This window comes from Glycine max, chromosome 19 (assembly GCF_000004515.6).
Source record: "Glycine max cultivar Williams 82 chromosome 19, Glycine_max_v4.0, whole genome shotgun sequence".
In the NCBI taxonomy this organism is placed as follows: Eukaryota; Viridiplantae; Streptophyta; class Magnoliopsida; order Fabales; family Fabaceae; genus Glycine; species Glycine max.
The window spans coordinates 28,271,938-28,285,143 of record NC_038255.2 but is presented as its reverse complement, the minus strand read 5'-3'; the positions used below and the strand labels follow the sequence as shown (position 1 = coordinate 28,285,143).

Below are 13,206 nucleotides of genomic sequence, written 5' to 3'. Positions count from 1 at the left end.
CTGGGTTTGCATATCTGGAGACTGAGCGTGTTAATAATATTGTATGGGTTTTGGAACGATTTCGAGGCCTATTTTTAAGAAACGATCGCCTCCCTCTTGTTATTGCCACTGACAGAGACCTAGCACTGATGAATGCAGTGAAAACTGTGTTTCCCGAGTCTACTAATTTGTTGTGCAGGTTTCATATCGATAAGAATGTGAAAGCGAAGTGTAAATCTTTAATCGGGGAAAAAATGCGTGGGACTATGTAATGGATAACTGGGGTACTTTGGTTGATTGTCTGTCCAAACACCAGTTCCATGAGTCACATCAGAAGTTTCAAGTTGCTTGTTCGCCTTGGCCGATGTTCATTGACTATGTTAACGACACATGGATTATCCCCCACAAGGAAAAATTTATTACAGCATGGACGAATAAGGTCATGCACCTAGGCAACACAACAACAAACAAGTATTAAGAACTGATTTTATTTGTTAGTAAGGATTATTAATAAATGGTATTTAATTGTTGTATATTTTCATGTTTGTTGTGTATTTTAAATGTAGGGTTGAATCAGCTCATTGGGCTCTCAAAAGAGTACTACAAAATAGCGTTGGAGACCTATGTAGTGTTTGGGATGCCATGAACAACATGATCACGCTGCAACACGTCGAAATTAAAGCATCCTTTGAAACCAGTACGCATGTGGTTGGGCATGTATTTAAAAAAACCTTATACAAGAGGCTTCTTGGGATGGTTTCAAGGGATGCTTTAAATCAGATTGCTTCTGAGGTTGACCGTCTACGTTATCTTGACAACAATCTCTCTTCTTGTGGTTGTGTGATGAGAAACACGCACGGTCTTCCTTGTGCATGTGAGCTTTCTAGGTATACTGCTGGCAACATCCTATTGGAGTCAGTCCATCTTTTCTGGAGGAGACTTTGCTTTTCAGACCAAGGGTTATGTGAGACGGAAGTCACCATCAAGGAAGATATAGAGATCATATCTAAAAGGTTTGATGAACTTGATATGGCTGGCAAAGTAACTCTGAAGAGTAAACTTTGAGAAATTGCATACCCTGATCATAACTCTATGTGCCCTCCTCCGTCAAAGGTCAACACTAAAGGTGCACCGAAGAAATCGATGAAAATAAGTCAAAGATCCACAAAGCGTGATCCGTCTTACTGGGAGTATGTTGATGCTCTTCATTCTGTTCAAAGCAGCAACTCTCTAGTGAAACGAAGTGCATCATGTTCTCAACCGCCTCAGCCAACAAGGATCATCCCGATGTTGGATAAATTTGCGCCATTCTTTCAAGGTTTCATTCGTGACGTTGTGGATGTGAAAGCGGACGGTAACTGTGGATATCGGTACATTGCCACTTTTTTAGGTATGGGGGGAAGATTCGTGGCCGTTAGTGCGTAATGAATTGATTAAAGAACTTGGCAGGTGGTCGCATGAGTACATGAACCTCTTCGGTGGCACAGAGAGATTTGAACAATTAAAGTTGTCCCTACTTGTTGATGGGTTTTCAAAGGTATGTTTTTAGGTTAATTTTTTTTTAATAACAATGTTTAAATTACTTACATGTGTATGTTTGGTTCATTCAGGTTAGTGTGGACAAGTGGATGGATATAACGAACATGGGATATGTGATTGCTTCACGGTATAACGTAATCCTTGTATCGTTGTCCCGACAACAAAGCATGACATTTTTCCCTCTTAGAAGTCAACTACCACCTGATTCTTCTGGCCACCACATGATATGTGTCGGTCACGTGTTTGGAAATCATTTTGTTCAGGTACATTGAATATAGTTAGTATAACAATTATGCAATGACTTCGCTGGTTCGTTTGACACGGTCATCGCATGATATAATGTTTGTTCATGTAAAACAGGTTTATTTGAAAGACCATTGTCCCTTGCCGTCTCCAGCGTTGTTGTGGTCAAGCAATTGTTATTCTCAGGCAAAATAGTGGACAATTCCATATATTAGTAGAATGCAACAATACACAAGCTTGATGTCATTCAAAACACACTATGTAGACCTAAATGAAGACTAAACATGCATTGTTTATGTAATTGTATTCATTATGCGATATAATTTGTTGTAACCCGTTACTAACCAATTAATATTATTAAGTACTCATTTGGTTAAGCAAGAAAATTTTTGGTCCAACAAAAATCATTTACGCGTGCAGCATACATCATTGTCATCATTGACAACACATAATGACATGCATGCATATTACAGTTTGAGCGCGACAACACATTGGCTGACTCTACACATTCTGAAGGAAACATAATCACGAAACATGTTCACGCGTGTCTATTTTTTTGTAAACAAAGTTAAGCAATCGCTCGGTCACAACCATCTATATATATGGCAGACTAGGCTAATAAATCACACATTATCATGATTTCAAATAGTCTCCCAATTGATACACAAAGTATGGCATTTTTAGGAGAAACTAGCAGTCAGACGATTGTCAACTCAAGGTTGGCTTTTATTTTTCCAAATGGATCGATTATTCACAATGATACTAGGGTTTACTTCCAAACTTCATCTCCGGTGCCCATTCGAGTATCAAATAGCTGTGATTTTGCAAGCCTAAAAACCAGAATACATAATACCCTTCAGCTATCCGACAAACAATTTTTGGATGAAATTCATTACCGGAAGCCATTCACCGATACAGGTAACCAAATTCGCTTTGAGTGTATGAAATTGATAAATGATGACGATGTCAACACAATGTTAATGTGTAATGATCAATTTTCTTGTGTTGGTCCGATTGAGTTATTATGCACTGTTGGAAGAACACCAGATGCAATAATAAACTTACTTGAACGCACTATGTCCCGTACTCATGACGCGATCCTGTATTACAACGGGAAATGGAACATGTCACCGCAGAACAAATTTTTTGGATGTGCGTTCACAGGAAAAAATCCTAAGAAATTTCAAATTCCTTCAACATGTACCATCGATGAACTGAAGAATTTAATCAAGCAAGTTGCACCTAAAGGGATTCCCTCTCTTGGAATTCACGAATCATAAACGGTAAGATGATTGTTTTTCTGCCAACCAGCTCGCTTTGAGTATTCAGATACGGTTATAAAATATGAAATAAATGAGCTGATGACCAACGAAGAACTGCTGAAGGTGTTAGTACAATCTAACTACTGGAAAAAATATGGACCAATAGAAATTTTAGCTATCTTTACTAAATGTGATGTTTATTTTTTTGCTTTTTCGTTGATGTAACCGTTATCTGTTTACGGCGTGTTTAATTCCCATAATAAAGTTGAATGTGTTGTTTCAGTGGTCCAAAAAATTAATTGTTAGAAGGGTCGATTTCCTTTTTTTTTTATTTTCAGGCTTTGTTTTTAGGTGTTAGTTGACGGAACCGGGGAACGAGACTATTTTTTTTGGTTCTTTGATGTCCAAACATGAGAAATGGCCGCCCTCCATTGTCTCACGGCACTGGCACACCCACGCAAAAAAATCCCAAACATGGGTACTTGAATATGGAAAAGGGTCGATTTCCTATTTTTTTGGATTTTCAGGATTTGTTTTTAGGTGTTAGTTGACGGAACCGGGAAACGGGACTATTTTTTTTGGGTTCTTTGACGTCCAAACATGAGAAATGGCTGCCCTCCATTGTCTCACGGCACTGGCACACCCACGCAAAAAAATCCCAAACATGGGTACTTGAACATGGAAAAGGGTCGATTTCCTATTATTTTTTTTATTTTCAGGCTTTGTTTTTAAGTGTTAGTTTACGGAACCGGGGAACGGGACTATTTTTTTTTGGTTCTTTGACGTCCAAACATGAGAAATGGCCGCCCTCCATTGTCTCACGGCACTGGCACACCCACGCAAAAAAATCCCAAACATGGGTACTTGAACATGAATTCTTTTTAAAGTCATCCTTGTAGTATCTTATATGGCGATTTCATTGTCATGTAATTTTTTTTTTAATATTTTGTTTTTGGTACGACCTTATTTATTAATGGTGCAAATTATGATCGAATCATAATTTATTATATATCATAATTACTTTAAAAATCTTACTAACACATAATTATGAATTATGAATGATTTTAAAAACATTTATTTTTTATGTAATTTTTACAAACAAAACTCATGATTTTAGGTTCACTTTTTTAAAAAATAAATTTAAAACACTCGTAAACTTCGCTTAACGACCACAAACAATCGGAATAATAAACTATATTATAAAATAATAAACCGTGCAAAACACGTCAACTATTAAACAAAAAACTGTAATAATTACAAATATTCATGTCAACTACAACACAAAATAAATACAATGATCAATGATCCGTGCGGCGTCTCTGACGAGCCCTGACAGTCCCATCAGCACTGGGTCCCCCTCTCGCGATCGTCAGACAATCCTGCATAATGTCATATAACTCTGTGCCTGCAGTGACTATCCTAAGGTTGAGCACACGCTCCAACCTCTATGCAATTGCCTCATATCCCTCGTAATCATCCTGCCAAAGTCATTAAAAACATTTATTATGAAATTTAAAATAAATAACAACTCATAAAACATTAAACGCACAAATAATCTTACCACATGTGGAGGGGGGTCAAATGCTACTCGAACCTGGGGGCTGGGCGGTTGTATGTAGTCCTCAGGGTCTGCAGCTGGTGCATCTCTCGGCTGGTCACCTTCCTGGGTCGGTATCATGAATGAGTGAGATATGCGGAAAAACCACTCCATGTAATCCGCAGATACCTGCCCAGGCACTAGACAAAGCTGACCCGCAGGTAGTAAGTGATCTGCAAACTGCATCCACCTGTCATCTATCTGATCGTGTGACAATCGTGCACTAATAGGCGGCAGAGGGATGCTCTGGATGTAACCGAACTGGCGTACCACCCTCTCCGGTCGAGTTGTGACAATTATAGGACCTCATCTCAGCTGACCCTGGAAAGATGAAATCTCCTGAAACGTCCTAACCCCCCGATGCTCCGTGTACGGCAACCAGGACACATCTGTGACGGTCAAACCATCACAACGTGCCCTGTAGGGTGCTCCTGTGATTCCCTTCATGTGCACCTTCAACGTCAACCACCGGGAAGCACGTGGGGACATCTCCTGGTATGTATCGTCAGTCACGCACTGGTGCACACTAGGGAAGTGCTCATAGATCCAGCACTACACAATAATTGAAGTTAACATAACATAAAAACATGTTTAAATCATAATCAAACGTAACATATTAATAAACACAAAATTTACCTGAAGTAGCGTCAAGTACCCTGCAAGCTGTCGGGTGGTGGTCCTACAAGCCTCATCTAACTGGTCATACATATGAACCAGTGCGGCAACTCCCCAAGCGTAACCACCACTATGAGTGAGGTCCCGGAAAGCGTCAAGGTGAACCACATGCACGTATGTTGCACTCTTATTAGCAAAAAGAGTGCAACCGACAAGGTGCAACAGATAAACGCGAGCTACGACAATCCACTGCTTGGCCTGACATCTCGTCTCATAAATGTCTCGAACCCATCCTAATCGTACATATGCCCCACGCATGAGTGTTGTCTCGGCTCTGGCCTCCTCAGCAGACACCTCCAGCAAATCCGTCAGCAAAAATCTGGCCTCCTCCGTAGAAAGAGCGTGGAAACTGTGCAAGGCGCCAGTGATGAGCAAATGTAGGATTGACGACACATCATCCAATGTGATCGTCAGCTCTCCTACAGGAAGGTGAAAGGTGCTAGTCTCACCGTGCCACCTCTCCACAAATGCGGATATCAGTCCAGGATCGCCAGTAATAACTGAATAATCTATCAGTGGACTTAATCCTGTGGCAGCCACCAAGCCTTCAATCTCAGGCACTGGCCTCCCAATCAGTGTCACCTTCCTCCCATGTGACACTAACTTCAAATCAGGACGTTCTTGATTTGAAGTACAAATTATACAATTATTAAATAAAATTAATCACAAACAAATAAATCAACAATGATAAATAATTAACAAATTAAAATATATGTCCACTCCAAACAGCATGTGCAACATGCTCGACAAATGATGTGAGCACTGACGGGTCACGTGGACCACTAGGGAATTCCTCAGCAGCATCATCACCATCTGACCCCTCACCACTATCAGCACCCTGTGCGTCCGCACGCATCTCAGGTGCCTCCGTAGCCTGCTCAGGGACATCGTCAGTCATGTCAGCGACGTCCTCAGCCATATCACGTCCCTCCGTAGTCATCTGATGAACGCGTAACCTACGGGCTGAGGCAGTAGGCCTACACCTCTCGGGAACATCAGCAGCATCCTGGTCAACAGGTTTATCTCTGACTACAAGTCTACCTATGGCACGACCTAAACCTCGTGTTCTGGCCATGATTTGCAAATCATGTCGAACACGTATTTTTTTCGGTCAAAATATACACAATTTTCTTTATAAAAAAAACAACTTTATTTATAAACAAATAAAACTAACTTAAATCAAATTATTTTCTTTATATAAAAAAATAAGAAACTTCATTTCTAAAAAAAAACACAACTAAATTATTTAGTAAACATCCACAACTTAATTTAAAAAAATAATAAGCAACTTCATTTATAAAAAAAACACAACTAATATAAAAATAATTCATTACTAAACATCCACAACTTAATTTTAAAAAAAAAACTTCATTTATAAAAAACCACAACTAATGTAAAAACAAATTCATTAGTAAACATCCACAACTTAATTTAAATAACAATTTAAAAAACTTCATTTATAAAAAAAACACAACTAATGTAAAAATAATTAATTAGTAAACATCCACAACTTAGTTTAAAAAAACAACTTCATTTATAAAAATATCCACAACTTAATTTTAAAAAAAACAAACAACTTCATTTATAAAAATATCCACAACTTAATTTTTAAAAAAAAATAAAAAACTTCATTTATAAAATAAACACAACTAATGTAAAAAAAATTAATTAGTAAACATCCACAACTTTTTTTTTAAAAAAAAATACTTCATTTATAATAAAATAAACAACTTAATTTATATCATTTATAAAAAAAATTAGTATTTTTTAAAAATTTCCAAAACACGCACAACTTTATTTATAAAAATAAACAACTTCATTTATAAAGAAAAAACACTAATTTTAAAAAATAAACAATAAACAAAAACAAACACAACTACTTTTATAAACAAAAAAATAAATAATTTACAAATTAATATTTAGTAAAAATACACAATTTAAATTATAAAAAAAACATGACATCAAAAACCCAAACCTCATTTTTCATAAAATCTCAAAAACAAAATAACCAAAAAAAATATAATAATTCATTTTAAAAAAAAACAAAACAATTTCTGTTTTAAAAAAAAAAACACACTTTCCGGAAGAAATGGTTCTTCCGGAACAATTTCGGAAGAACCACTTCTTCCGGAAATTTGAAAGGTCATCCGGAAGAGCCCTTCTTCCGGAAGAACTACTTCTTCCAGAAAGTATCCGGAAGAGGTGTTCCGGGAGACTTCCGGAAGAAGACGTTTGGTTACTTCCGGAAGAACACTTCTTCCAGAAACTTTCCGGAACAGGTTCTTCCAGAACTTCCGGAACAACCCCTAACGGGTCTTCCGGAAGCCTCCGCCGTCAGCCATTTTCCCCATTTTTTTCGGCGTCTCCTGCTCTCGTCTTCTACCCTAAGGTTCCGCTAACCTAAGGTTCTTCTAACCTACCCTAAATGCTACAACTACAGTGCATAATAAAAGCAGAGGGAAGGTTAGGGACACCTACCTCGAACGGAAATGGCGTCCAACCGAAAGAAGCAGCAGCTGGGCTCGCGGTGGAGGAGAAGGCTTGCGGAAGAGGGAAGAAAAGGAAGAGAAGCAGAAGCAAGAAGAAGAGGCTGAGTGATTCCGGGAGAGGAGAGGGAAAGCTATTTAAATGTTTTAAACTTTTTTAATGAAGGGTAAAATGGTAGTTTCAATAAATTGCTGGGTGCACCAGCAATATTGCTGGGTGCACCTAGCATATCCCGAAAATCAGTGCATGCTAAATCGACTCAAAGCTGGTTTAACCTTCATCAGTTTAATGATTGATCCAATTTTAAGAACATTAGTTAGAATAATCAAAATTTACTTTCATTTATCTATATGCTTCATAGACAGTCTAGTAACTTTCAATTATAAGTATTTTTAAATATATCAAAAATAAATTAATGCATAAAATATAATATTACTATTAGATATGTAACTCGACAAGAGAGATACTAACTCTAAAAGTATTTTGATTGAAAAATAATTCCTAAAATTACTATTGCTCAAGATGATGATCGAAATTTATAGTATTGAAATAGCTTACCTTAATATATACTATATTTTTAAATTTATTTTATTATCTCATAAATTTTGGTTATAATATTGTTCTCTTCATAAATTTGATTTGAAAACACATAAATTGGAGAGTGAGACTTTCATCCTCACTCAATATTATCTTTCTCTCTTCTTTAGATGTACAATATTTCTGCAACAGTTTTAGAGAAAAATCTCTTAATTATTTCAAACTAGCATTCATTTTTTTATCTGTATATTTGATTCTTTTTTATTTTTTTATTGTTTATTTGTTTCAATCTACCCCTTTTTTTTAATCTTTAACTCCAAATTAAATTTTAGAAGGCTTTATTAAAGTAGTTATTGATAACTAATAATTCCATATCACAGTTAAATTATTTATGATAAAAAAATTAAATTTCAATTTATATGATTAAAAGTATTTTCAATGTAAAAATAGATATATTTTTCTGCATATATCTTGAAGGGATTCTTAAGATAATACTAAAATATAACCTTATAAAGATAATAATCTGGCTCAAAGAATCTCTGCACTTAATCTCCTCCATTTGTTGCGGACGAATCTGACCCTTGCCTCTTTGTTGACTATCTAGATCCCTTTTCCGAATTAGCCAAAATTTAGAGAGGAGCGTAATTTCTCTCTCCTTCTGTTCCTCTCTCTCATTCTTTTCTTGGCTACTTACAAACCCTAATTTTCCAAATCACGTTTTTTTTCTAACTATTTCTGCCTAACTTTCTTCTACCTCCTCTAGATCCACCCCCATTCCGCATCAACAACAACAACAACACATTGTTATCTCAATGATCCATTTGGTCCATACTCCACTTGGTTTTTTTTATCAATTCCCTTCATAAAAATATTCCCCTCTTTTTTCTGCAGCGATCTATTTGTGCGTTGGAGGTGCGTGTTTTTGTGATTTCCTCCAACCCAATTGAGAGAAAAAAAATGAGAAATTGGGCATTGCGGATTGATGGGGTTGTTCTTTTGAATCTCTGTTATTCTTTGTAGGGTTTGTGTTTCTCTCTGTTACAGTGACTTTTGATAGAACAAAAAAAAAAAGAATGGATTCTGTTGGGGAATCGAGCTTTTTGGTTCCTCAGGAGAAGGGTTCGTGCCCCTCTATTGGGTCAGTGTTGGATGGCTATTTGATCAATTGTTGCAGCCTGTGTGGTTTCAATGAGAAATTGGAAGGAGAGACATGTTTTGAGATGATCAATGCTTTGTTGGGTGATTTGGATGATACAGAAGAAGTCGTAATTGAAGATGATGTTCTTGATCGGTTGCCAATGGATCCCTTTGGAATGAACATAACGGCATTCTCAGATTGGATTGAGGATTTTGAATGGGGTTTCCGACCCCTGGATGTTGAGTTTGAGGTGGATGAAACGCATGAAAAGATTGGTGATCATGATCATCTCCACTTTTTGGGTCTTAGTTGGGATTTTAATGGCCCTGAGAATTTGCAGCCTCAGACGGTTGATGCTAAGGGGAACGATATGTTGGTTTCTGGTGATGTTTTCAATGGATATCAAAATTTTGATGTGGTGTTTGATGAGGGCATTGTGGCCGATGGAAGCACAAGGGGGTTTCTGAGTGTTAGCCAACGTCATGGGGACTATAGGGTTCAAAGCAAGGAAGCCGAGGAATCGCGAAACTACACCAAAATTGAATGTGATGCTGAAGGAGGTTTTCCACATGATGCTTTGTTTTTTGTGTTGGGTTATCTAGGTGTGAGGGACCTTCTCTCTGTTGAAGGGGTTTGCAAATCTTTGTGTGATGCTGTTAGAGGTGATCCTTTGTTATGGAGAACCATGCACATTGATCAGCCATTAAATGAGAGGATTACGGATGATTCACTAGTAAAGTTAACCAACAGGGCTCAAGGTACTCTTCAGCATCTGGCCCTAGTGAACTGCTTATGGATCACTGACAGTGGTCTTGGACGAGTTTTACAAAGTAACCCGAGATTGATGAAGGTTAGCATTTGTAACATGATCCAAAACCTAGCACGTACATATTTATTTATTGCTGTTGTTTTAACTTAAGAACTTATGCTAGGATGTTGAGTCATGTTTAGTCATATTAATCTCCTCCTTTTTATCAAACACCATACAAGAATATATGTTTGAGAACTATGATTTTTGTAAGTGTGGTGCTTGTATATTTTAGGTTTGTATTTATATGTTGTAAATATAATGGTGCCAATATACAATATCTTATCATGCCAAGGCCAAGCAAAGCTCAGCTGGATTGTTATTTTTATTTTAGCTTGTTATAAGAAACATAAAGATGAATGTGCTACTGTGCAAATGTGCTCTTTAGCTTCTGGTCTATAATGAAAAAGTGAACTGGTGTAGACCAGACTACCACTTCCTTTGCAGTGTTTATTAAAACATAGTTTTGTTTATGTACATGATGTTTTGATAGCTTAATTTATGTTGAAATAATATATCTTATAATTATGCTTGTATATGTGTACTTTTTAAACTGATAAATTTGCATGTACCTTTTTCAGCTAAGTGTGCCAGATTGTATTAGACTCACAATTGAGGGCATCTTATTCAACCTAAGGGCTCTAAAATCATCTGGAAAACTTGGTATAAAGCACTTGCGAATTGGTGGGCTTGCTGGTGTGTGTCATGTGACCGATCAGCAGTTTGAAGAGTTGAAGGAATTACTGGATGCAAGCAAGTATTTGCAACAGCAAGACCAGAAGCCACAATTCTACGGAGAGTATTCACATATCACATGTGAGGATGACCGTGCAATTGACATAGAGGTGTGTCCAAGATGCGAGAAACTGAGACCTGTTTATGATTGCCCCGCCGAGAGTTGTCAACCGAAACATCAGGCTTCTCAGCTGTGTAGGGGTTGCACAATATGCATAGCACGTTGCCTCCATTGTGGAAGATGCATTAAGGACTTTGATTATGAAGAGACATTTTGTTTGGACTTGCTTTGTTTAAATTGTTGGAACCAGTTCCTGCATTGTCCGGAAAAAGGGGGAAAGGAAGCTACAAAGTGTACTATTATTAGTCAGACAACCATGTATCAGTTTTGTCTCTATGGCTAGGAGTGCCCCTGGTCTGCATGGTCTTTTGACATACATTGGATCAGAATCTGCACATTTGGTTGTCTGGTAGTTTTTGATGTGCAAATTGAGCTGAGTGTGCATGGTAGAACATTCGTGGTGGTATTTTAATTACTCAACTGCTGAGCTTGAGTTGCATAACGTGTGGCTGAGCTTTTCTAAACTGTGATGAGGAAGAAGAAAAAAGGATTTTGGAGGTGAAAAATTATTGAGATCGAATAAGAAAAACAATTAAAAAAATACTTGGTGTTGAATATATGGGTGGATTAATGGAAAAAGAGAAGTGGGGGGTGGTCTCATGTATAGCATTTTCTGACCAAGCCCAGCTTCATGTTGTGACATCTTCTGCAGTGGAATCTGAGTTCATTTAAGTGAAGCATGTTAATTTTGCTTCATTTAATGATGTGGCATGTGTATAGATTTTTCCTAACATGAGTAGCTTTGTGACACACGGTGCCACTATCTCCTGCAGGTTTCAATGAAATCGCATTCATTGAAGTGAGAACGAACAATGTGTTTTACTTGATGTTTGATGTAGTGGTGATGCTGAAGAAGGGCATATGGTGGTGCTTGCAGTGGATCTTTTATCTTCTGTTCATTGCGTCAAGGAAAATGTTGCCATTGTTGGTTAGTGTGCTATTCTGCTTACAATAAATCATCTCAAAGAGAAGCTACATTGTCGAGCACAGTGGTCTGGCTTGTCTGGGGTTCTAGGAGAATAATTGAAGGTTTTTCTGCAGCTGTGTAATAATGGCTGAAGCAATAAGTTCAACCATTCTACGATATGATCATACGCAATAAGCCAGCCTGATTCAATGAAGAAAGATTCCCCTCCAATAAAAATAAATAAATGTACCTTTTCCCCAGTTGAGTCAATGTAAATACTGGTCTCAGGAAATTGAGACAATGTCACATTATCCTTGTTGCTAGAAACGGTTGATGTTTCATGTTTGACTCTTTATGATAAAGAAAAGGGGAAGAAAAATTCCAAATTTTAGTTGTGACTATTTGTTGCATTGTTTATTTGTTTTATTCAAGAGTTCTTTGCTTGTCATGTAAGTTTCTTGTCTTTTACCTCCTTCCATATATTGTCTTCTTTTGGTTCACGTGCATATGCTACACAACATGGGGCATTTCTTTTCTCAAAAATGTGGAAGAAGGAAGTGTGGCATCTTTTATTTTCCTGTTTTCATCAATCCGTGGATAAAAGCATGGCCACGTGTGTGTTCTGTCCTTTTTTGTTCACATATTCAAAACTTTAGGTCAATAATTTTTATTTGATGATTTTATGATATCAATTGTGTGTACCAAACAGGCAAGATTATCTTGTAATTTGTCATCCAATGAGGCAAATTGGTCTCAGGGGGTCAGTTTTATAAACTTTTTCCGTAATTGGGTCTGTTTTGAAAGTAATTATCAAGGGGGTCTATTTTTTCAAAGGTTTCCGTCATTATTATAAGCGAAACACAATGTGGCAGAGACAACATGGCATTTCGTCAGTGGGGTTGGCAAAACAGTCACCCATCACGTCGCAGGACAGCAGGCACGACAGTAGTGGGTTTCACTGGTGGTATTAGTGAAATAGGCTAGGTTGCATGGGTTTCGCCATTGTCACTGGCGAAACACGTGGTGCAGGTGAGGGTTTTGCTGTTGACGTGGCGCGCATGCAGTGGCCAAACAGGAAAGCTTTCACGTGAACGTGCATGCAGGCCTAAACGTTTCAGAAGTGTAGGATAGGATGTAGCCTTTCAGAAGGGTGTTGTGGAAAATTAATCCGGGTACCC

At 37.5% G+C, this 13,206-nt stretch overlaps 2 protein-coding genes across 2 annotated transcripts; one reads left to right on the top strand and one right to left on the bottom strand.

Moving 5' to 3' along the window:
* Positions 1-4,468: 4,468 nt before the first annotated feature.
* Positions 4,469-5,109, bottom strand: LOC106797345 (uncharacterized). The gene is made up of 3 exons (XM_014771619.2): positions 4,975-5,109; positions 4,585-4,821; positions 4,469-4,501 (listed from the first exon to the last, which is right to left on the bottom strand). Exons 1-3 carry the CDS (start codon positions 5,107-5,109, stop codon positions 4,469-4,471), a joined length of 405 nt encoding a protein of 134 aa, XP_014627105.2.
* Positions 5,110-8,863: 3,754 nt separating this feature from the next.
* LOC100781716 (F-box protein SKIP14) lies at positions 8,864-12,414 on the top strand. Its single transcript, XM_006604033.4, has 2 exons — positions 8,864-10,307; positions 10,847-12,414. The coding sequence occupies exons 1-2, from the start codon at positions 9,393-9,395 to the stop codon at positions 11,402-11,404; spliced, it is 1,473 nt and encodes a 490-aa protein (XP_006604096.1). The 5' UTR covers positions 8,864-9,392; the 3' UTR covers positions 11,405-12,414.
* Positions 12,415-13,206: the final 792 nt, after the last annotated feature.

Coding starts and splice junctions, on each gene's coding strand:
- LOC106797345 (XM_014771619.2), bottom strand. CDS start 5,109: ATGTCCCCACGTGCTTCCCGGTGGTTGACGTTGAAGGTGCACATGAAG. Junction 4,822..4,974: donor CGTACACGGAGCATCGGGGG/GTTAGGACGTTT, acceptor TCACACGATCAG/ATAGATGACAGGTGGATGCA. Junction 4,502..4,584: donor TTGACCCCCCTCCACATGTG/GTAAGATTATTT, acceptor TGACTTTGGCAG/GATGATTACGAGGGATATGA.
- LOC100781716 (XM_006604033.4), top strand. CDS start 9,393: ATGGATTCTGTTGGGGAATCGAGCTTTTTGGTTCCTCAGGAGAAGGGT. Junction 10,308..10,846: donor GTAACCCGAGATTGATGAAG/GTTAGCATTTGT, acceptor TACCTTTTTCAG/CTAAGTGTGCCAGATTGTAT.